General features: G+C 41.8%; 2 protein-coding genes across 2 annotated transcripts; one reads left to right on the forward strand and one right to left on the reverse strand.

Moving 5' to 3' along the window:
* The first annotated feature begins 1 nt into the window (after position 1).
* Positions 2 to 14,036, forward strand: Polr3f (polymerase (RNA) III (DNA directed) polypeptide F). The gene is made up of 9 exons (NM_029763.3): positions 2 to 182; positions 960 to 1,077; positions 4,611 to 4,678; positions 5,415 to 5,482; positions 6,556 to 6,668; positions 8,198 to 8,341; positions 8,540 to 8,647; positions 9,423 to 9,614; positions 10,869 to 14,036. The coding sequence occupies exons 1-9, from the start codon at positions 121 to 123 to the stop codon at positions 10,944 to 10,946; spliced, it is 951 nt and encodes a 316-aa protein (NP_084039.2). The 5' UTR covers positions 2 to 120; the 3' UTR covers positions 10,947 to 14,036.
* A 485-nt stretch (positions 14,037 to 14,521) lies between these two features.
* On the reverse strand, positions 14,522 to 23,116 carry Rbbp9 (retinoblastoma binding protein 9, serine hydrolase). Its single transcript, NM_015754.2, has 5 exons — positions 22,937 to 23,116; positions 21,361 to 21,403; positions 20,251 to 20,356; positions 16,631 to 16,716; positions 14,522 to 16,266 (listed from the first exon to the last, which is right to left on the reverse strand). The coding sequence occupies exons 1-5, from the start codon at positions 23,033 to 23,035 to the stop codon at positions 16,040 to 16,042; spliced, it is 561 nt and encodes a 186-aa protein (NP_056569.2). The 5' UTR covers positions 23,036 to 23,116; the 3' UTR covers positions 14,522 to 16,039.
* Between the last annotated feature and the right edge of the window lie 224 nt (positions 23,117 to 23,340).

Here is a 23,340-nt window from a genome sequence, read left to right on the forward strand (position 1 = left end):
TGAAGAAGGTCCCTCGCCTCTCTCTCAAGCCTCGGTCCCCGGCGCGCGCCTCCACCGGTTCCCGAGACTTCCAGCGCGCTCCGAGGGGCCACTTTTCCTCTAGTCTCGAAAACTGCCCTCATGGCGGAGGTGAAGGTCAAGGTGCAGCCGCCGGACGCGGATCCGGTGGAGATAGAAAACAGGTACTGCAATAAAGCTAGGCTCCCGACGCTAAGCGAGCAGTCAGCTGGGTAGCGGGACCCCCTTCTCTCTCAGTCCCGCGGGGAGAGGCTGGGGTAGACTGGTCGAGCACGCGGGAGCGGGGTTGCCGGGTGTCTGGGCGACCCCCCCGCCCCGATTAGGGAGAGTAGAACTCTTCAGAAGCTCTAGAGCAGCGGGACAGCTTGAAACGTTGTGGAACTGGGTTCTCCGGGATTCTATTAGAGCACTTGGAACGTGACAGCAGCCAGGGCCAGAAGAGAGACCTGCATTTTCCCTGTAGTTCTTGGACATGTGTTCGAATCCAGGATTGCCCGGTTGCCAAGGGAAGTTCTATAAGAGAACGTTGGGGCCAAATGAGGGTTCAGTTTGTGATTACAAAGGACCATTGAGCCAAGTAGGTTCAGTGAGTGCCTTAACTCCCGTAGTGCACATGTGTTTCTAGGTTATAATGTATTTAAAAGACGACTTTCTCAACATTATTATTGTGGATAATAAGTTTATTACACCTCCAAACAAATTAATCCCTCCAGTTTGTTTGGAGGGGATAATTCTCAAGACTCCAGTTATGGTGAATCACTATGCTGCCCCCCACCCCCACCCCCGAATATTCTATTTGCTTTCTGCCCACAGACCTTGGAGTCACTTTGCTGTACTTATTCCCATTGACAACATTGAGCTTTTTAGCTTGACTATCGTGTATCTTCCTTATTTGCCTTTAAAAGCAAGCAAACATAAACCATTTATACCGTTGTTCCTAGAATTATAGAATTATGCCACCAGTTCCCTCATGGAATCACAGATCAAGTAATTCAGAACGAAATGCCTCACATTGAAGCCCAGCAGCGGGCAGTGGCCATCAATAGACTGTTATCCATGGTAAGGTGAAGTCAACCAATTCATGTAATTTGTTGTATATTCTGGTTTTCATTGCTTCCTGTCATATCGTTGTGATGGCTAACCTTATGTGTCAGCTTGGCTGGGCTCTGAGATCCTAGATATCTGCCTGTTTGCTGTTTCTGGGATGTTCTAGAATGTGGTATTTGAACTGATGTGCTGACTGTAGGCAGTGAATGGGCACCATCCAATTTAGTATCAGCCTAAGCCAAAGACATGGAGGACACAGGAACTTGCCCCAGCCCACTCTGAGCCCCAGGGCCAGCCTTCTGCCTTCACCACTCTGTCCTTAGACTTTCGGATCCCATCTATACCATTGACTTCCCATCACCGAGGTTAATGCATCCGGTCTGTGCCATTGATCTGTGCCGCTGGCCTTCTCTAGTCTCCAGCTTGCAGGAGACGTACAAGAATTCTCCCCCCACCTTAATTACACGGAGCAATAATCGCATAATAAGCCTCCTTTCTAGTAAGCCAATATACTAATTGTAAGGCCAAAATTTGTGGCTTGATTCCAAACCAAGGAAAGGATCAGAATGTCTGAATAGGAAGAAAAAAATACTCATCTGCCTGCCATTTGACAAGATGAGGGAACTGCATGCAATTCTGTTATAACTAATTGTTATTAGCTTCAGTGACACAAAAAGACACGTGGGTGTGGTCTGTTCTCAACTTGTTATACTTCCTCCTGCTAGCTTCTAGCCATTCCCTATAAAATATTTCCACTGTGAGTTTTTTGTGAGTTATCAATAGCCTATTGATTGGGGATCACAGGGTCACTCTGAGCTTGTCAAGAGCAGGAAGAAGTCCCACTGAGGGTCTTTAGGATAAAGCACAGCCTCAGCTTCAGAGACAGTGCAGTAGAGTTTCATTGAAGCCCAAGAGCCTAGAGCCCAAATGCCTCTCTTGCAGCATTTGAAAAATGTCCTACCACATACTTTAAATCCCCTATGTCGCTCTTCTTTCACAAACCATTATATGCCTTTTTCCCAAGGACTCTTTAGTTTGGTTTTATTAGTTAGTCTTACACTAGGCCTCTTCTGAATTACTGTGTTTTTGTTTGTTTGTTTGTTTTGTTTTTTAAACTTCTAGCCTTGTGTTATACTTCAAGGCTCTAGATGCAGAGATTATAGGGATAGTCGAATCTTTTATTACACCTTTGTCTTTACCTTCGTGGCTCAGAATTGGCAAACTTCTCTATGAAGTAGTAAATAAAATAACTTTTGTGGCCCATCTAGTTTCTGTCACAACTGTATCATTTGTCATTTTAACAAGAAGCAGTCATGAGCCATGAACAATGAAGCATAAATAGATAGATGTGGCTTTTTTTCTGACGAAATTTTATTAATAAAAAAGCAAACAGTGGGCCAGTGACTTATCTTTTCACCCAAAGAAGAGAAGTTGGATTTCTGGGCTTCCTTTTTCTGTGTAGAAACACTCCTTGCTATTCTTCAGGACTCAGCTCTGCTGCTATCTCCAGGAAGAGACCTGGCGCCCCCAGGTTGGGCCACAGTCCCTTTTCTGAGTGTGCATGCACCTTGTTTCTCGCTTAGTGCCAGCCAGCCAGTGCTGTCGTCACCTGTGCTTCCCCTTGAGAGTTTGGAGTGGAGCTCAGAGGTAGAATATTCACTTAGCTCACACGGTATGCTCAGCCCCCTGTTCTGTAATTCGACAACAGATTGTCCATTTAAACAGCTATCCTGGACTGGAGGGATGGCTCAGTGGTTAAGAGCACTTGCTGCTTGGGTTCAATTCCAGTCAGGGTGGCTCACATCTGGAATTCCAATTCTGACTCTGGACTGGCCTCCCCATGCACCTGCTCTTGTAGACATACAATTAAAAATAAAAATAATTAGAAAAAAAAAAAAAACCAAACCAAAACAAACAGCTATCCTAAAATGGTGCAGTACAGGTGTTTAGTGAGTGGCCAGAATAGCCTGAATAAAGGACAGATGGGGACCTCTGAATTGAATTTTGTGATCCCATGTTGCCGTTTCATGAAGAAGGGAGGGCACTGCAGTTTATCCAGTAAGTAAACCTATTTTACATTCTTAATATGCAGTAGGGCCCCCTCTTGGTTATAGTTATATATAACTTCTGCAAGTTCAGTGGTACATGCATCTGGATTCTCAGGATGCCCAGGTCCAAGGAGGTTCAAAAGCACGATAGAACATGATTTATCTTATTTTGCTTCATTATAAAAAATACCACTACAGGAGACCTTTTGTTCACTGGTTAACCTTTTTGCCTAATTCTCCATTCACAATTAAATTGTACATGTTAGTAAATGTCATTAATAACTATAGTTTAACTTAGTATACTGTTGAATATTCATGTTTATACTTTATCTGGACTAAATTTTTATCAGTACAAATTCTATTTTAATTGTATCTATCCATATTTTATATAATTGGGACTTATTTAGAATCAATATGGATATATATATATTATCCTAAAACAACTTTTTAAAAATGATTTCTTTTTATTTATTGTGTGTGAGTGTTTTGCATGCATGTATTGTCCCTGCACTGCATGCATGCCTGGTACCCACAAAGACCACAAGAGGACACTGATCTCCTGGAACTGAAGTTAGACTGTTGATAGCTGCATGTGGGTACTGAGCACTGAACCCCAGTCCTGTGTAAGAACTCTTAGTGCTCTTCTTAACTGCTGAGCTGTCTCTTCTTCCCCCAGGTTAAGAGCGTTTGCTACTCTTACGAAGGCCTGAGTTTCCAGTACCCACATACAAGATGATTTGCACCTGGCTGTAACTTCAATACCAGGGATTCAGTGCTCTCTTTTGGCCTCCATGAGCATTGTTTACAAATGGTGCACAGATATATATGCTAGCAAAATATCCATATATAAGAAATAAAATAATTTTTCCCCTGAGACAGAGTTTCTCCGTATAGCCTTGACTGTTCAGAAACTCACTCTGTAGACTACTAGGCTAGCCTAAAACTCATGTCTGCCTGTTTTTGTTTCCTGAGCCCTGGGATTAAAGGTATGTGCCACTACCACAACTGACAATAGATTTTTAAAAAAAACTTGTTTGTGGCTGGGTGTGGTGGCACACGCCTTTAGTCCCAGCACTTGGGAGGCAGAGGCAGGCGAATTTCTGAGTTCGAGGCCAGCCTGGTCTACAGAGTGAGTTCCAGGACAGCCAGGGCTACACAGAGAAACCCTGTCTCAAAAAAAAAAAAAAAAAAAAAAGAAAAGAAAAGAAAAGAAAAAAACAAGAACAAACTTGTTTGTGCCCTGGCCAAATTATGAAACCAGGTTAGTATATAGGACACAATTAGTATCTCTAGCTTGAACTGTCTTTATATTAGTTTTAAAAAATACCTTGTTTGAGGTGTGCAAACAAAATCCTCAGTCTCGGATGAAGAACTAACAAATGTGGGTAGCAGAATAGTGTGTATAATCAACACATTTAAAACTGTAGTAAACTTGCCATCTGAACTGATATATTTCCAGAGTAATTGACTATGATATTTTATTTTAAAACGCTTTAGGGTCAGTTGGATCTTTTAAGGAGTAACACAGGCCTCTTATATAGAATAAAGGATTCTCAGAATGCTGGGTAAGTAAGCACCTATTTTTTAATTTTGTGAAAAATGTGTTTATTGCAAAAGTAATGTACATATTAAAACAAATGCTAACATAGTAACAGGTATTGTGGCACACACCCATATCACTGCACTTGGGAAGTAGGGCAGAAAATTTAGGGCTATCCTGAGCTACACAGCAAGTTGAGGGCCAGCCTGAGCTATGTGAGAGACTGTATGAACATAATGTAGCTCAGTATGTGGTGCACACCTGTAGTCTTGACACATGGGGGCAGAGGCAGAATGATAAGGTTGAAGACAATTTTAAGCTATGTGTCAAAAGATCCTGCCTCGAAGTAAGAACCCAGAAGAAACTGTACCATCCTGCTTTTGTTCTGTGTTTCCATTTCCCAGAGGACCTGCTCTTGGTAATTTCTTCTAGACAGATTTAAATATTCATGGATGATTCTATATATATTATTTCTTTTTTCCCTTTCTTTCTCGCTCTTCTTCTTTCTCTCTTTTCTTTCTTTCTCTCACAAGTCTGGATCATGCTATCCATACTGTTCTGTAACTTTTTTTTTTATTATTTATTGTACTTTGGACATCTTTTCATATTGTTACACACAACTCTGTCTCATTCTTTTTAAGGTAAGCCTTTCTTTTGCTAAATAAGTCAGCATGATAGCCTTGTCTGCTAATGAAGTAGTCATGCAGATGATAACACAGCCTACAATTTTTCCTTTTTTAATTCTGCTCTATTCCCTGCAGTAAAATGAAGGGGTCCGATAACCAGGAAAAACTGGTCTATCAAATCATAGAGGATGCAGGGAATAAAGGTGAGTATGGGAAGGGTGAGGTGCTGTCTGCAGGGCTAGACCTAAAAAAGTGTTCTGTTCATTTGTTTACGAGAAGGTCCCATCCTGTAGACCAGGCTTTCATACTCAGTATCTTCTGGTCTGGTCTTCCTGATATTTGAGATTGCAGGCATATCCTGTTACATGCAGCTAAGCATGTATGTTTTGTACATAGTCTCTTTCTTCATGTACAACTTTGTTTGAAGGAAAACTCATAACTTCCCACAATGGGTATTGAGTTTAAGAACCATAGCCTTATTTTTTTCCATCTTACAAGTAGGATGTTGTTTAAATAATAGATGTACATGAATTGAAGCAGGTAAACTTTTGTATCCCCCACCCCCACCCCATGGTTGAAGATGGCAGATGAACATGATTCAAATTTAAGTTCCTTTTCATTTACAGTGTTTTTTTTGGTTTTTGTTTGTTTGTTTTCGTTTTTCTTGTTTTTCGAGACAGGGTTTCTCTGTGTAGCCCTGGCTGTCCTGGAATTCACTCTGTAGACCAGGCTGGCCTCGAACTCAGAAATCTGCCTGCTTCTGCCCTCCAAGTGCTGGGATTAAAGGTGTGCGCCACCGAAGTGAAACTATCAGGAAGATGAGATTAGGGTAAAAGATTGGAAAGGAGATGTGATGTAAGCTAATTCAACCATGTTCGTGGTTTGTGTGGTGGGGTTTTTTTTTTTTTTTTTTTTCATTACAAAAATGTTGTTGTTTTATATATATTTTAGAAAATGTCCCTCTAGATGGTGATACATCACTTTATCCTAGTACGAGGAGAGGCAGAGGCAGGTGGATCTCTGAGTTCAAGGCCAGCATGGTCTGTACCGCAGCTGCATAGTGAGGCCCTCTCAAAAAACAAACAAAACAAAACAAAACCACACCAAGATTCCAGGAAATGTTCAGTTAGAATGACAAAGCATATACTTTATCACTGGCTCTTGTAGTCTGTCTCTATCCCAGTGTTTGGTTTGGTTTCTTCAGGTTTTAGGTTCTGAAAACAGTTCTGAACTTTGAGTTAAATGATGTGCTATCAGCTTTCCTATTTTCTTACAGGAATATGGAGCAGAGATATTCGGTACAAAAGTAACTTGCCGTTAACAGAAATCAACAAAATTCTCAAGAATTTGGAAAGTAAAAAGCTAATTAAAGCCGTGAAGTCTGTAGCAGTGAGTAGCTGGCTTTCTGGGATCCACTGTGCAGTTCACTAGGCCGCCCAGCTGGCTGTGTTGTTGGCCTCATTCCTTAGTTTATGTGGGATTTAAGACAGATGGTTTTGTTTTGTTTTTAAAGACTAAAAATGTAGCCCCTGTTGTGCTGACTTTAACTTGCTGCATACTGGACTCTTGATATCTCGCCTGTTCCCAACTTTGTCCTCTGCTCTATGGAAAAGAGAGTCTGGAGCCTTGTACATTCCCTAGTTGTTGTGTTGTATGAGATAACTCAGTTTCTCCTATTACACTGTCTCACTCAACAAGTGTTTGTTGATTGGAATATGACAGGTACTGTTTTGCACTTGGAGTATGTTAATGAACAAGTCAGAGAAAGATCCCTGCCTGTGTCTCTTACACCAAATTTGTGTTTCCATTTCTCTCTCTCTTTGGAATATTCGGTGATAAAAAAGTTGACCTAATGTGAAGACATAGAGTGGTCTTAATGCTTATTGGTTGGTGTGAGAACTCATACTGACAAGGCAGCACTGTGATTCCAACTAGGTGACGTTGTAGGAAAGACAGTAAAACGTTAAGTGTTGGCTGGTCTTAGGGCAAGGTCGAGGGAATGTAGAGTAGATGAAGCACAGATGTTTGGGGGCAGCTAAACTGTTCTATAAAACAAAAGCCTTAGCCTATAGACAATGCACAGAGTAATCTTAATTGTACTGTGTTATTTTATTTTGAGAGAGGGGTCTCAAGATATATAATAATATAACCAAAAAAATAATAATATAACCAGGGCTGGTCTTGAACGCAGGGTCTTCCTTGCCTTAACCACTGGAATCATGGGATTTCCAGGTGTGTGCTGCCATGCCCAGCCACCTGCATTGTTTTTAATATTTTAAGAGTTACTTAGACATTATGGGGATGCCAGAGTGGAATGTAGAAGTTAGCAGTTGGATGTGGCTCAGCAGTTAGGAGCACTAACTACTCTTCCAGAGGACCCAGGTTCAATGCCTAGCACCTACATGGCAGCTCACAACATTCTGTGCCTTCAGTTCTAAGGGATCTGATACCCTCTTCTAGACTTTGTGGGTAGCCAAGACACACACTCGTACCCACACACATTAAGTAAGTAATGTTAAAAATTAAAATAACTGTGACAGAATTTTGGAAACCACACCACTAGGGGATAGAAGAATAGGGGCTAACCTAAGTAGTTGTAGAAATGAATGGTGGCTATAAAAGGAAAGGCAAAGGAAAATGTGCTTAAACACCACACTGTATCTGAAGCTGTGCTCTTTCCCTTCCTGCGAGGCTTCTGATGTCCTATACATAGCAGCAGACCATGGACAGCGCTGGCTGCAGTATAGTTTCCCACTGAAGATGGCTGCCTCTTTAGAGGACAGTCCCAAGTTCAGTAACTCTGCTATCTTTGCAGTAATTCTGTACATTGAAAAATGTTCTAAAATATAAATGTAACTGTTCACGGTTAGTTTCTAGAAATGTTTATAAAGAAATGATCTGTGCATATTTTTTCCTAGGCTTCCAAAAAGAAGGTTTATATGCTCTATAACCTGCAGCCAGACCGATCTGTGACTGGCGGTGCCTGGTACAGTGACCAGGATTTTGAATCTGAATTTGTTGAGGTGCTTAATCAACAGTGTTTCAAATTCCTACAAAGCAAGGTGAGGTCATTAAGGAAACATCACAAATCCTTTAAAAAAAAAAGTGGCTTTGTGAAATATTGACTTTTGTATATCATAGTGTAAAAGATCGAAACCCTAAAACTTGGAAATATTTACCGTATGTGCTACTGTTGGCATGGCACAGAACTTTAGCACTAACATGCATTTTTGCTGGAGCCTCCTTTTCTGATCTTACAGGCAGAGACAGCAAGAGAAAGTAAACAGAATCCAGTGATACAAAGAAATAGTTCATTTGCATCGTCACATGAAGTCTGGAAGTACATCTGTGAGCTGGGCATCAGCAAGGTGAGAGCTTGTTTCTGCCCTGGCTGTGTGCTCTAGTGTTCCTCACACGGCTGTAGCTTTGCTGTGCTTCACCCATCCGCCCTTCCAGGCACACATCCTGCTGAACCCACTTTGGAAAAGCACTGTCCTGAGGTAGGCAGAGGCCCTATGGTGTCTGACTCTGGTGAGCTCTTCTCAGTACAGTCCTGGCAGTTCTGATCAGTGAAAGTGTCCTAATAAGTTCTTAATTGTGTGATAGTTGTTTGTTACAGTGTTAGTATGATTTATTGATACTTTCTTACTTAATCAATGTAAGGACTGTTTTGAAGACCTTTATATAAGGACGATGATGCTTTGCATCAAAGTGGCATTTAGAGAAGTCATTTTCAGTTCCTGCTTCCCAGATTTCTCATTGATAAATTAAGAACTCAAGTTATTTCATGTCTCCAATGTCTCTCTATAAAGACATTTTAAGAATGTCCATCAAATTCTTGGGGAGAGAGATTTCTTTGTGGGTTTTTGGTTGCCAAAGGAATGTCACTTCATAAGCCTTGTAGGTTTTCTTTTAAAGGATGATGACAACAGTGTGAGGCTCAGCCTGAAGACAGACTCCTGTCCTCAGCGTGTCAGTGGTTTGTCTCATGGGGACTGTTACTCTATCCGTGCCTTTCATTGCTCTTCCCCAGAGCATGGCTTTACACTTGACTGGGCAGCTGTGACCACTGCTGTTTGTAATACCTTCTCTGAAAGGATGGTTCATGTCCTTCATGCATGCTTTCTATGTACCGCTTTCCAGGTAGAGTTGTCCATGGAGGACATTGAAACCATCTTGAACACACTCATTTATGATGGCAAAGTGGAGATGACTATCATTGCTGCGAAGGAAGGCACTGTTGGCAGCGTAGATGGACACATGAAACTGTACAGGGCAGTCAACCCAATCCTCCCACCTACAGGCGTGGTCCGGGCACCCTGTGGACTCTGCCCCGTAAGTGAAAGCTGCTTCACTGTGGTTTCTCTCCCCATCATATGCAGATGCCATAAAGAAACAACAGGCACAGCAGGCTTCCCACCTGTAAGTGCCACATGAGCTATTCAACCTCTCCCCCAGACCCTTGATGGATTTGCAGACTGTTAATGAATAGGACTTACGTTCTTTCTTGGAACACTCAGGTTAGGGACATGCCCTTCTATTCTTGGGCCTGAAATGGGTACATTTTCACTGAGACTAACCATTCTTCTCTGTAGGGAGGGAAATGATATTTGTTGAGAACTCACGATGACCAAGCATAGTCTAATCCTTCCTGTGTCTTTGGATGTTATTTAGTGATGTTATTTCTTCCCTAAAGAGCGAGGGAACTTCAGGGTGGGTGTAGCTCAGTGGCAGAGCACTTGCTTAGTGTACCCAGGCCCTCTCTTCTCCAGATCCGATCCCCTAGTGCCCCCCTGCTCCCCAGGAAAAAGAAGAAAGTTAAATTAAGCAGAAAATATCACTTAGAATAAACATAATGCTTTTCCCAGTATTCCTTAGCACTCTTGCTCATTCATTCCTGAAGCTATAGGGAGCAAAAGGCACTTCCTATCTTATGGCATTTATACTCGTGGGCTGCTACTCTGCCATATTCGTTATGATAACCTTTGTCTGTACCCCTGAGCTCTTTGTGACCCAGTTTCAACTCCTAGACAGAAGCCAACATCCTGGTAATTCTACTTAGCACCCTATGAAGATCCTTAAACACAGAATATCTTCAACTTAGTAGAAATTAAATTGTTGTCCATCAGTGTAGTACTCACTTCCTTCATTCCTAAGCACCTGCTAATAGCCTTTTACCCAGGTAAAAGGGCAGGAGAATGGGCTCGTCTTCATGCTGTGTTAATATGCCTCCAAGCCAGGCAGGGAGGTGTATACCTTAGTCCCAGCATTTGGGAGGCAGAGGCAGTTGGATCTCTGAGTTTGAAGCCTGCCTTTTCTACATAGTGAATTCCATGACAGCCAGGATTACATAGTGAGACCCTGTCTTAAAAAGCAAAAACCAAGAGAACCAAGCAAACCAAAATATAAAAGCTTATAGTTAACCATGACCACAAAGTAGGCACTGTTACAGTATGCTCTTCAGTCCTTATCTGTTTCAAAGAATATTTTCTTTCTTTTTTTTCTTCATTTACTATTGCTTTAAATCAGTGGGGATCTGATATTTTAAAACTTGAATTTGAATAGACTTTTTATTTTTATTTTTTAAAGGTTTTTGAGGACTGCCATGAAGGTGGTGAGATTTCGCCGTCTAATTGTATTTACATGACAGAGTGGCTTGAATTTTAATGAGAGCTGTGCACTTTATCTACATTTGGCAAACTGAACTCCATGGAGAACAAACAATTCATGATGGAGTGTAAATTTCTTTGAAAGCATACTTCACAATAATGGATACTGACTTGCTGCTATGAAAACATTTATTTATGAAGACAGAACACAAAGCAGATTGAGTTTAATAAAGTTTAATTGGGAAGTCTCTTCTTCAGTAAGTAAAATACCTTGAAGGTCTGGAAGGCAAGGAAAAGAAGCCAGCAAGCCTATGTTGACCAAGTACTGAGATAAAGGCTGGAACGAGAAGATGTTCACTAGAGTTGCTTCATTGAAAACTCATCGGGGTTATTACCACCATTTGTTTGGTTGTTTTTGGGTTTTGTTGAGAAGAAATTACAAGTGGTGCAGACAGGAACAGCTGATGGCATGTGTGCCATCTTGGGGCCTGGGTAGTCAAGTGGGCATTCCTTTTTCATGCCATCTGTTGCTCTTCACCCCAGGACTCTTTCAGGGGAGTGTGCCTCCATACCGACCTCACTCCCAAATGCTGTTGTACAGGACGTGTTTCCACATCACTGTTATTCCATGCTAAAAGAAATAGTCTCACTGTTCCTTTTTTGTTAAGGCTATCACTTTTCTCTGTATGCCTTAATTGTATTATTTCCTGGGTTTTTTTCCAGATTCTCATTCCATGCCTGTAGTGTGACTCTCTCTACCACTAGTGCCAAATTCAAATTTTACAGTCTAAATTCCAGGACAGCCAGAGCTATATAGGGAGAGACCCAGTCTCACACATACAAATAAAAATAGAACATTGCCCTTCATTCAGTCTCTGAGGGTTGGTAACCAGTATTTAGCTGGTGCCCTTTTCTCTTATTCTTCAAAACACTGGTATGACATGTCTGAGCAGAAAGCCATCACTGTGTACTTTCTCAGTCCTGGCTGTTCGGCCCTGGAAAACATTAATTGGCGTGCTGTTGTACAGAAGGTAGCCTCTGAAGGATCTCAGCTCGTGGATTGTCTCTTTCTAAAGATTTATTTATCTGTAAGTACACTGTAGTTGTCTTCAGACACTCCAGAAGAGGGCGTCTGATTTCATTACAGATGGTTGCAAGCCACCATGTGGTTGCTGGGATTTGAACTTGGGACCTTCAGAAGAGCAGTCAGTGCTCTTAATCCCTGAGCCACCTCACCAGCACTCCCCTCCCCTTTTTGTTTTGAGACAGGGTTTCTCTATGTAGCTCTGACTGTCCTAGAACTCTGTAGACCAAACTCAGGGATCTGCCTGCCTCTACTGCCCAAGGACTATGATTAAAGATGCGATACCCGCACCTGGCTCTTTTTTCCATTTTTATCTCTCTTACATATTTAATTTTCTAGTAAGGTAAGACTAGTGCTTATTTGATAGGTCAGGCAGATCGGACATTGTTACCATGCCGCACCTCACAAGAGGTGGAGGGAAAAAAAACCCTGTGTTTTATATATAATCTAACACTTAAAATAGCTGGTGTCATTGAATGCTTACTCTTATAGAGCTGGCCATAGACTTCATCTGATAAAAGTGAACTAGTGAGTTTGATTTTACTCAGGTAACTAATGATGCTATTCACTTAGAGCACTGTCAGAAGGTGGTAGAACTCAGCTCCACAGAGGATCCCAGTGCAAACCCTTTAAGTTGGTCCATGCTTTTGGCTTATATAAAAAACTTAGTACGATCAAACAACCTTAGACACGAAGTAAGCTGAGTATAGTGGAAAGCCTTTAATCCCAGTACCCAGGAGGCAGAGGCAGGCAGATCTAGGACAGCCAGAGCTACATAAAGAAACCCTATCTTGAGGAACCAAATAACAATAAAAGAGAGAAGTTATCTTCTAGCCAGCCTGGTCTACAGAGTGAGTTCCAGGACAGCCAGGGCTACACAGAAAAACCCTGTCTCGAAAAAAAAGAAAAAAGTTGTTTTGGAAATCTGCTCCGCATTCTGTTTTGTTGTTAGAGATAAGAGCATCACTCCACACTGGCCTGGAATAAACTTGATGGCCCAGGCTGGCATTGAACTCAGTTATTCTGCTTTAGCTTTCCAAGTGCTGGGATTCCAGGCACGCATTTAGCAGCCGGGCCTGGCTTTGCATTGTCTTGATAATTAGATGAGTTTTTAAATCAGCACTCAGTGGTTAGAAATGTTCCTTGCCTCACCAGAATAAAGAGAGCTTAGATATTTTTCCTCAGCATTATTTTTTACTCTGAGTATTTTTGCCTTGTAATGTATTTTTTTACTGTATTAACTGAGAAGGATAGAGAAGTCTGAAAATGTAGCAACTGTTCTGTAAATAAAGTGGGAATAAGCTATCAAAAGAAATTGTGGGCCTCTAAAATCATAATGTCACAAAATCAAATTGCAGATGAAGCCCAGATTCTTCATACTCTCCCACTTAGTACTAGGCCTTTTGTTCACCTGAGCACACATACTACTAATCTGTTGAGGACCCCGTTTAAAAGTGATCCATAAAGAAGGGAGACATGAGGTGATTTAGTGGTTCTTAATGTGGATTCTCACATTAAACTTTGAATTTGGCAATAAATAAGTTTTAAATAAGGGTTTTGGTGGTAATTAAGCAAAGTAGTCATATCAATTCTGTGATGGACAGTGATCGAATACTCCTCGTACGATGAGGCCTCTGGCCCAACCATCAACCCAACAGTTAAGGGGGGAAAAGTAGTTTCAGATTTACTATCTGGTAGGTGAGAGATGAATACAAAATATGCGCCCTCTAGCAGTATGATCCAGTAAGACAGCATCTTGAACAGAATCCTGCCTCTATGTTGCTCCTGCAGGGTTTATAGGTATGTGCCACATCTGGACAAATAGCATTTTCTATCATGATGGAAATAGTCTTTATTTGGTGTTTAGTCCAGTAACCTTCAGCCAGATGGCTGGCCAGCACTTGACACAAATGATTAAGAGCTAAGTTTTTATTTAGTTGCCTGTGCATACTGTTTATATTAGACGGCACAGCTCAACAGAGAGCTCTCTTGCATACTCTCCCCCTGGGAATTATTGAAACTCACACTGAAATGTGTTAGTTTATAATTAAGATTTTTAACGTTAGGAAAAAAAAATAAGTGTTTTCATTGTGTGTGTGTGTGTATGTGTATGTAACAGGCTTTTTAGCGGTGATTCAGTCAAGCCTACAATCCAATTTGAGTCTACTTGAATTTGAAATTAGTAATTATTTACTCTGCTCTTTTGAATTCTTAAATTAACATACAAATGTTTGCTATTTGTTTTCTGCAGGATAAAATATATTCATTTGATATATATAACTTTCTGTTTCTGGTATTATTCATTCCCATGTGAACACTTAGAGTACACCTATATATATGTTTGTCGTCCTATCCTCCAAATATACTTATGTTAAAAGTTAAAGTCATCCCTGACTTTAGAAATCCCCAAATCATTTTAGGCTAACACAACAGCTTTGTACCCCTTCTAGGATAAAAGTGTGGGGGATCACATTTCTGCATCTGTCACGGGTTCTGAGTCATCAAGTTTAAGTACACTAGAGATCTTTGGCACCACAGCAGTCAGAAGATACTAGGAAATAAACATTTTTTATTATATCTTTTTACATTTGGTCAAAGTACTTTATAAACCAGTGGAAATGGAATCATCAAACCATTTTATACATTGAATATATACAATATAAAAAGTAGTATTAAAAAGGGGTTGTTTATGTGAGTGAATATGAGAAGACTCGGCAGTGTTGCTTGAATACTCTCTACAAGAGGCTGAACTCTATAGAATTAACCTGGCATAGTTTATTTTATGTATGTGAGTACACGGTGTCTTCAGACTTAGCAGAAGAGGGCGTCAGATCCCATTACAGAGCCACCATGTCGTTTCTGGGAATTGAAATCTGGTCTTCTAGAAAAAGGTTCTTTTGAGGACACTTAGAACTTAATAACACAGTACAGGTTGCTCCCTTGTCTTCCACCTTTACTATTATGTTCATTTTGGTTGTCTTAGGCTTTTCTTGGATTCATAGAGAATCTAAAAATGTTTACCTCCAACTCACAAATGGATGACCTGGTCTTTATCTTGCAGCATTTGCAAATCTTTGAATTACAATGCTGTTGCCAGCTACCATAATTCATGTAGGGATTGTATATACATACATACATATTCCCCCAGTTAAAAAAGGACATGAGTGCTTATGTGTCTATATTTTAGTACTTCCCCATGACCTAATCCTGCCAGTCATATATAGCTGATACCCAGGTGACAGGCTATGCAGATATCTGCCCATACAGCTCCTTACTGAACATCCATAGATGTCAGTCTCTCTCAACTTGTCAGAAAGACCTGGGGATGTAGTGGGGTCAGGGATGTCGGTGATCAAGACCCAAGTGTGAGATTACTCTCTTGAGCCAGCCTGAAAGACCAGCTAGAGTTTTGAGTTCTAATAACATTCGGGGCCTCGAATCATGTTTTCTTTCTCCAGTAAGAGAAAAATTTTATTTCAAAAAGGAAAAACTGTCACTCATATAAGTTGAATGAAAACCTGTTTTTTGGTTTTGTTTTGTTTTATTCTGAGATAGGGTTTTACTTTACTAGGCCTACACAGGCCTCAAATTCAAGATCCACCTTCCTCACGTTTATAAGTACTGGGGCCTCAGAAGTAGATTGCATCTTGCTAAACCTATTGAGTTAAAATTTGGAATGAGACTCAGGAGACCTGGGCTGTCTTGTTCTTTCTTTTCTTAGACAGGGTCAAGCTAGCCTTCCCTTCCTGATCCCCTGCTTTCTCTGAAGTAATTACAGGGACACACCACCATGACCGTCAAGTCCTGGATTCTTCTCTCTCTCTGCATCAACAGGATAGGTAAACAAACTCTGTGTCCCTTATCAAACAGGAAACCTACTGCTATAGTTAGTAGCTTTTCAGGAAGATTTAAGTTCTGTGGGAACTGAAAGTGCTGGTAACTTGGTGTGAGTGTTCAAACGGGTTTGTTCAGGCGCTTCTGCAGCTTAACTGTCTAGTGCTGGTGAGAAGAGTTGCTGTTATTATTCTCCTCCACCCTGGCTTGTTAGAGAGCAGGAGCCATCCTGACTATTCTGGTCCTTTCAGCATAGACTTCACCACACTAATCAGTTCATGGAACTCTGTGTTCTGAAAGTGACCACGGTCAGTGAATTTGTACAATTTGGCGTCCAGCCTATCTGCTACTTCTTGTTGTTCCTTCCAGGGAAGGAAGGGGTCATCAGTAGAGCCAAACTGTACAATGTGAGGGCAGTTGGCCTTGATCTTCTCCCACTGCCAGGGGCGGCTGAAGTACCCTGTAGGAGGGGGAAGAGCCTATCAATGTGCGTGAATTGACAACATCTGAAAATAGCACAGAGGGATGTAAAGGACCAGAGACCTGAGTTCAGAGGTGTCCTTTGGTTTTGGTCTCTGTAGGGCTTAATATCATACTGACTTAACAAAGACAAAGTAAAAGGGTGAAATAAAACCAGGCCCTGGGATTTATTCTAGACTTTGGGTTGGAAAAGAGATGTCCCTCACATCCAAAAGTAAGTCAAAAAAATCTCCCATTTGCTCTTTATATTTTTAGGGTTGAGAGAGAATAACGATTCTGTAACTTGAACAGTCTGTCCTGTGTTTAGGGAGGGGCTTTTCTAGGGGCTTGTCCTAAAGACTTACCACTTGCACGCTCATTTTCATCTCCCAAGTCTGATGTGTATGCAGACACCAATACGAGAGCATATACCTGATGTGTCTCTGCATACCTGGAATGAGACAGACAGTGTCAATCATACATGGTGTTATTAAATCTGAAAAACAGTAACACACCTGATACAAGTTCACAGAAAGGTATTTAGTGTATGCTTCTGAGATAAACACGAAAAACATCAAGAGAATTTCACAACCACTGTCTCTGACATGTGCATTTATCCACCGTTTTATGAGTTAGCATCACTTGGGTGGTCACCATGCTGATTCAGACTTCTGGGCTCAGCCTTAGGGCATGTGGTTGAGCGTAATGGGACTAAGGCCCAGGAGCCTGCGTTTTAAGGCATGCAGTCTCTAACCCATTTGACTAATGCAAATAATCTGTGAACTGTAATTTAAGAAAAGCTGGACAAGGGTGGAAAAATACTTGTACAGTCCGTTGCAGAGGCATTCTCATCTGTGTTGTAGTACATTTGGCTCCACTCCCAGACAAACTGGCCCCTTAAGGGCAGGAGTTAGAACAGCACCCTACACGTAGAGCACCAGCTCATTATCTGCAGATGCCCTTGCTCAGCCAAGAGTAGGCTGAGGAATGATGCGAGACCTTTGAGGAAGTTTTTGTGCTATGAAATGTTTAGGGCTAGAATTCCATTCTTGAAGATAAACCTTTCCGCTGGGGACAGCATTAACCTTAGCCCTGGACAATGGCTGTATAGATTCCATTTGTGCATGACTGCTTTTCAGTTTGCCTTGGTGTGAATAATTATTCTAGTATTATACCTGATTTTCCTATTTCTTCTTCTGCTCTGGTGAATTCTGTGAAACTAGTTGTTCCTTGATGTAATGATTAAACAATTACAAATTGAGGTATGGGGCACAGCACAGTCCTAATGGCCTAGGTGCATGCTGTGTGCTCTCATCTTGGAAACAATGTAATAACTGCACAATAGTAATTCCAGATTAATGTTTAACCTGCAAAGAAAGTTTAAAGAAATTATTAGAAAGTGAAATAGAGCCAACATCAGGACCCGGAGAAATGAAAAAACTATTGAATTTATGAAGTAAATTTTGCACAATATTTGAGAGGATCTCCTAGATAAGCAAGTATAGAATACATAAAACTATATACTAGTAAAACTAAGCCAAAAACACTGGGACTCTTAGGAGAGTCACTGTGTGCAATGTGCAGAAGCAGAAAACTAGCAGAACTGCTGAGCTAAGGGTTAACCTGACTCTTCTGGCCACTGCCTGGCAGCTTTGCCCATGTCGTTTATCATTAGAGCTTCCCAGGAAAATGCAAGTAGCTGACCTTGGAGCTCTGAGCTCTAAAGTACAATAAGTCAAAAGTTAAAGTTTAAATAATGATTAAGTTTGCAATTATTATTTTGGCCACAGGCCTGGGGATAGGGGAAGCTTGAAACTGGGGAACAATTGTAATTCTTGATTCTTTGTGGCATGTGGTTATTCTTTTGAATTTGATTTAGCAATGATTATACAATGTCTTTTTTTTTCTACCTGCTTTTGGGGTATCAAAAAAAGACTGGGGCAAGAAAAAGGCGAGAGAGTGAGTGGAGGGTGAGTGAGGTACGCATGAGGTGTGTGGGAGGTGAGTGGAAAGTGAGTAGAGTGTGGGGAGAAGAGTGTGTGTGTGTGTGTGAGAGAGAGAGAGAGAGAGAGAGAAGAATGAGTGAAGAGAATGTGAGGTATGTGTGGAGTGTGAGGAGAGTGTATGAAGAGCGCGTGTGTGAGTGAAAGGGGAACGCACAGAGGTGTGTAGGAGTGTAGGAGTTTGAGAAAAGCAGAGAACACAGGAGAATGCAGAGTGCGAGCAGCCTCAAGCTTCGAGCAAGAGAGCAGAGAGAGCGTGCAACTTTAAGCCTTGAAAAATTGCCTATCAGTTTGTACCCCAAAATTTGTCTGTGTGTTTATTATGCGCCTTCTAGATAGTCCTGCTTCCAGTTGAGAACTCCAATCCGGTGTTGAGGCTGGACCCCGACACCTTTCCCCCAGCTGGTTACTCAGAAATATCAAATCCACAGAAGACAAGAGAAGTACCCAGATTCATTAAGGCTACCGCACTTTATACTTATCTTAGCGTGTGTCTCCTATGAATAACCTTAGCGATGTTATCACACCAAAACCAGTTAGTGCTGCCTGTTCTCCCTAAACTGAACTAGTTTTCTCACAGTAGGACCAAGATTAAACATTTTCCCCAAGATAGCATTGCCATCACTTCAGAGACATGTGTTCCTTTGTCCGATATCAATGATACTAAGTTTGATTGCTTGTTAAGGTGTTTCTAGCACTTTCTATTGAAAAGGCTCAATATCTCTTAATAATGAAGTCAGCTAGCATGCCCCTTATGACTATATAGTTTCCTATTTCTTCATACCCTTACACACTGATAGTTCAGGATTTTTTTTTTTTGTCTCTCTTAACTTTAGGAGTCCATTCTTAGGAAGTTGCTGACAGTCCTAATGAATTCAGAAGACTTACATAAAACTATTACAGCTTTACCAATAGCTGGTTAACAAGGAAGAAACGGACAGATCATGTTTCCACTTCTGAGGTCAGCACTGGTCCCCCGCACACTTGTAAACATCCCTTTTGCGATCACTGCACCATTATTTTCTGGATGTGTACTCAAACACGTTATCCCCATCCCCTTGACTGGTGTAGCTAAAAGGTTATAAAATTTGGCAAGATTCCATGACAAACAATTCACATGGTATCTTGAGTGACTGCTTGGAACAGCCTTTGTTACCAGGATAAGAATTGAGGAAAAAAACTCAATCTTAAACAGCTGGTGGCTAATTCCTTACTCAAGAGGCTAATGGGGAAAGCGAGAGATTCTGATAGAAGCCTTACTTAAGGGTGTACATGTGAATCCCAAGGACTAGGGGGTTATGGGTGGGCAGGGAGAGCAACCTCTACTCTTCAAGAGGTATTTGTTGGGCATATCAGGCTCTGTCCTAGGCACTGTGATGCCTTGTCAGTGGGCAAAGTCCCATCTTCGTGGAGCTTCCAATCTGTTACTAGGAACAGAGAGGAGATCAATGTGTGTCGGATGATAAAATGCTGTGGGTATACAAACAAAAACCCCCCCCAAAATGCTGTAGATAATAAAATATAAAGGAGACGGGACCCAGTAGGGCAAGGCTGCTCTTATATGGACAGAGCTCATCCAGAAAAGGGGACATTCAAGCAGAGGGACAAGGAGAGAGAGCAGGCAGCTCGTAAGATGATGTTCCTCCTAGAAGGCTGAGCAGGATGCGGCAGGTGTGCACTGAGAAGAGTCCAGGAGCTACAATGACATCACTGTGCCTTGCTAGGAGGAGAGAAGAGGGGAGGGGAGATATCAGAGTCGAGATTGGGGCCACAGAAGCTTTTAAAGGATTACTGCACCTGGTCAAAGGAGCCAGTTCCTTTCAATCCCTTAACAAACAAGGAAGACATTAGGGCAGATCATGTTACCACTCTTGAGGTTAGCAGCGGTTCCTTCCTCTGCAATGGAAACTTAAGAAACACAGCTATTTCCCAGGCAAGCATGTCTGCATTGCACACAGGGTGGCAAGTCAACAGGACCATACCTCATGGCTGCGATGGCCCCGGAACTGTGGCCTATGATGATGGTCTTCTCGTCACAGTGCAGCTCTGTCTCCATGAAGGGCAGCCAGATGCTCTCTCGCGCTGTAACTGTGGTCGGGGTAAAAATAGAGTCTGGTACCTGGGGCAGCCTGTAAGTCTGATGCTGTCCTAGCCTCTCTAAGTTAACAGCTCACAGCTTTTAAATGGAGGCTAAGTAAAAGTGGCTATGTTAGCAGATTCTGTCCTGTGGTTTAGTAGAGTTCTGCTCTCCGCCCCTCCCTTGTACACCTACCATGTTCTTAAAAAACAAAAATACATTACAACTGAAGTGAAGTCTCCCTCCTACCCATTTTTCTTTTGTGAGATAGAGCCTCCTCATTGTGCAGCATAAGCTAGGCAGAAATTTACCGTGTAGCCCAAACCAGAATCCTCTTGCCTTGAGCCCGCGAGTGTCAGGATTAAAGGCATATACCATCATCACTGGCCTCAATGCTGATATTTTAATGTGAAAATTTAAACTTGGCAAACAAATACCCCAGCTGGAGGTACAGCTCAGGGGCTGAGAACTCGCATAGGATGTGTGAGATCCTGGGTTCAGTCCCAGCACCGAGAAAACAAAATGCACAAAAACCACTTGACAACATTCCAAAACCCATATATGAATTCTATGACTTCTTTCCTGAACCAAGTCATGGACGGACTCCTCTCCCCAAAAAGGGCGATCTTATAATTTTAAATACACAGGAACTCTACGAGATACTGTGAGGCTTTATTTTACCTGTTTCACACAGAACACCTAAATCTTGCCTGAAGATGTCTATGGACATTTAAACATGGAAAATACAGTTGCTAGCTTACAAAGTTAAAAGTTAAATTTTACCATTTCCTGGATGCTTTTCTTGTTACTGAAATCGTCTGTGTGTGTGTGTGTGTGTGTGTGTGTGTGTGTGTAGGCTTAGACCCGCCACCTCGAGCTCCCTGCTTTATTTGTTCTTAGCGTTTATTTATTTTGTCCTTTTTCTATGATATTTCTGCTTCCAAGCCCCACCCTGCAAATGGTGAGCTCAAAACCTAACAGATGAGGCTTTTCAAAAAACAAATTTCAGACTTACTTGGGTCAGGCATGTTTTTAGCCAAACACTGGAAACCAGGAATCTGTGACGTAAGGGAGAAGAAAAAGCTATAATAAAGAGCTTAAAAATGTGACATCTGATATGACCTCGCTTAGCTCAGTAAATATTTGCTAATATTATGATGTGAAATAGATTAAGTAGTGTTACAGGGCTTCAGATGAATATACAGTCACATATGATAGTTTTCTATCCAGTTTTGTAGAAGTCCTCAGAGACTGGTTCCTGCACTTGCAATCTGTGCTTATCTCCAAGTCATGTACCTATAGAGAAGACCTAAGTGAACGTGCTAGGGACAGAATGACCTGAGCTGAACACTGTTCCACAGAAAGATGGTCAAAAAGAACAGAGACACCACTGAGGAAGTTGGGCATCCCATCCCACTGGCCATTTTCAGCTTGACCCAAGAGTTGGTAGCTTTGTCCATAACTTTCAGTCACAACCCTGAAGTTTTATTCCAAACAGAATCTTTTCTCCTGAAATTCTATTCTAGAGGCCAAAGCAGGAAACCAATTTCTGGGATATAGAAGAGGGTTTTGTTTTATTAAAAGTTAAGCACAGGCTGGGCAGTGGTGGCGCATGCCTTTAATCCCAGCACTTGGGAGGCAGAGGCAGGCGGATTTCTGAGTTCGAGGCCAGCCTGGTCTACAGAGTGAGTTCCAGGACAGTCAGGGCTACACAGAGAAACCCTGTCTCGAAGAACAAAAACAACAACAACAACAAATAAGTTTTAGGCACAGGACCACCTAAGGTGCAATTATATATTTTATACACACACACACACACACACACACACACACACACACACACACACATTCATTCTATAAAGTTCACAAAGAAACCACATTAAACAATCCGTTGTTTAATGATTATAATCATGGTTGTAAAAAATACTTTTAAGTTTTAAAAGGTGTAGCAAAAAGGCCAGACAAGCAGCCCAGCTGGCCAAGGCATTTGAAGTACAAGCCCAGTGACCTGAGTTCGATTCCCAGAACCTGTGTAAAGGTAAGAAAGAACTAATTCCAAAAATGTCTTCTGACCTCCAGATGTGCCCCTGCACACAATAATTTAAAAAGAAGCAAAATAAACTTCAGAATGTCATAAGGGTGGGGGGACAGGGAGCAGACGGATTATTCAGAAGATACGGGCAATGTTCTTATTTGTCCTGAGAGTGTAGCTCAATTGTACAGGACACACAAAGACACCTTGGGTTGGACAGCACAGGAAAAAAAAAATCTCAGTTTGGTAGTTTATTGTATACTATACAATCCGTTGTTTATATTAAATATCACATAGTGAACTAAAAACAAAGAAATGAATATAAACATAAAATTATCTGGAAAGTCTGGAATCTAAACTGGCAGCCGATGGGGGTGCGGAGGGGGCATTCTCTCTAGTTGTAAAACAGGTTTTCCTTTTAGTGCCAAAACCTGCGCCTTCTGCTTTTTGAGCTGTTCGCTAGGTAGTATACGGACCACATCTGCGAGCCTCGCCTTTCGTTCCCTCTCTCTTCACTCCGAGCCAAGCTGGTTGAAGAGCAGGGGCTAGCATTCCTTACCTGCTCCAGCCCCTTTTTCACCCAGCCGTACCAGCCGTGGGTGGCCACATCCCCGCCTCCGTTCCCGGGAACAATCACTGCCTTGTTGGGGGACGCCATGAATGTAGACGTGGGAGACCCTTGCCCAGCTTGGACCAGCAGCTCTCAGACCAAGACTACATCCGGCCCAGAGCCTGCACTGCGGACTTCTGGGAATTGTAGTTCTTGGATACCTGCAGGCCTACGCATTTTCTGGCTAAAGCACAGGCAGCTAAACTCAAACCCTGTGAATTACCATCAAATATTAATTATCTTTGATTTACCCTTTTCCAGCGTTCTCATACTCCACATCCCTTATGTCCTGGCAACAGTGTGCTCATAATGTGTTATCTTTTTATTAGTTGTACCAATACTTCTTTAAGGAA

Source organism: Mus musculus, chromosome 2 (assembly GCF_000001635.26).
Source record: "Mus musculus strain C57BL/6J chromosome 2, GRCm38.p6 C57BL/6J".
Classification (NCBI taxonomy): Eukaryota; Metazoa; Chordata; class Mammalia; order Rodentia; family Muridae; genus Mus; species Mus musculus.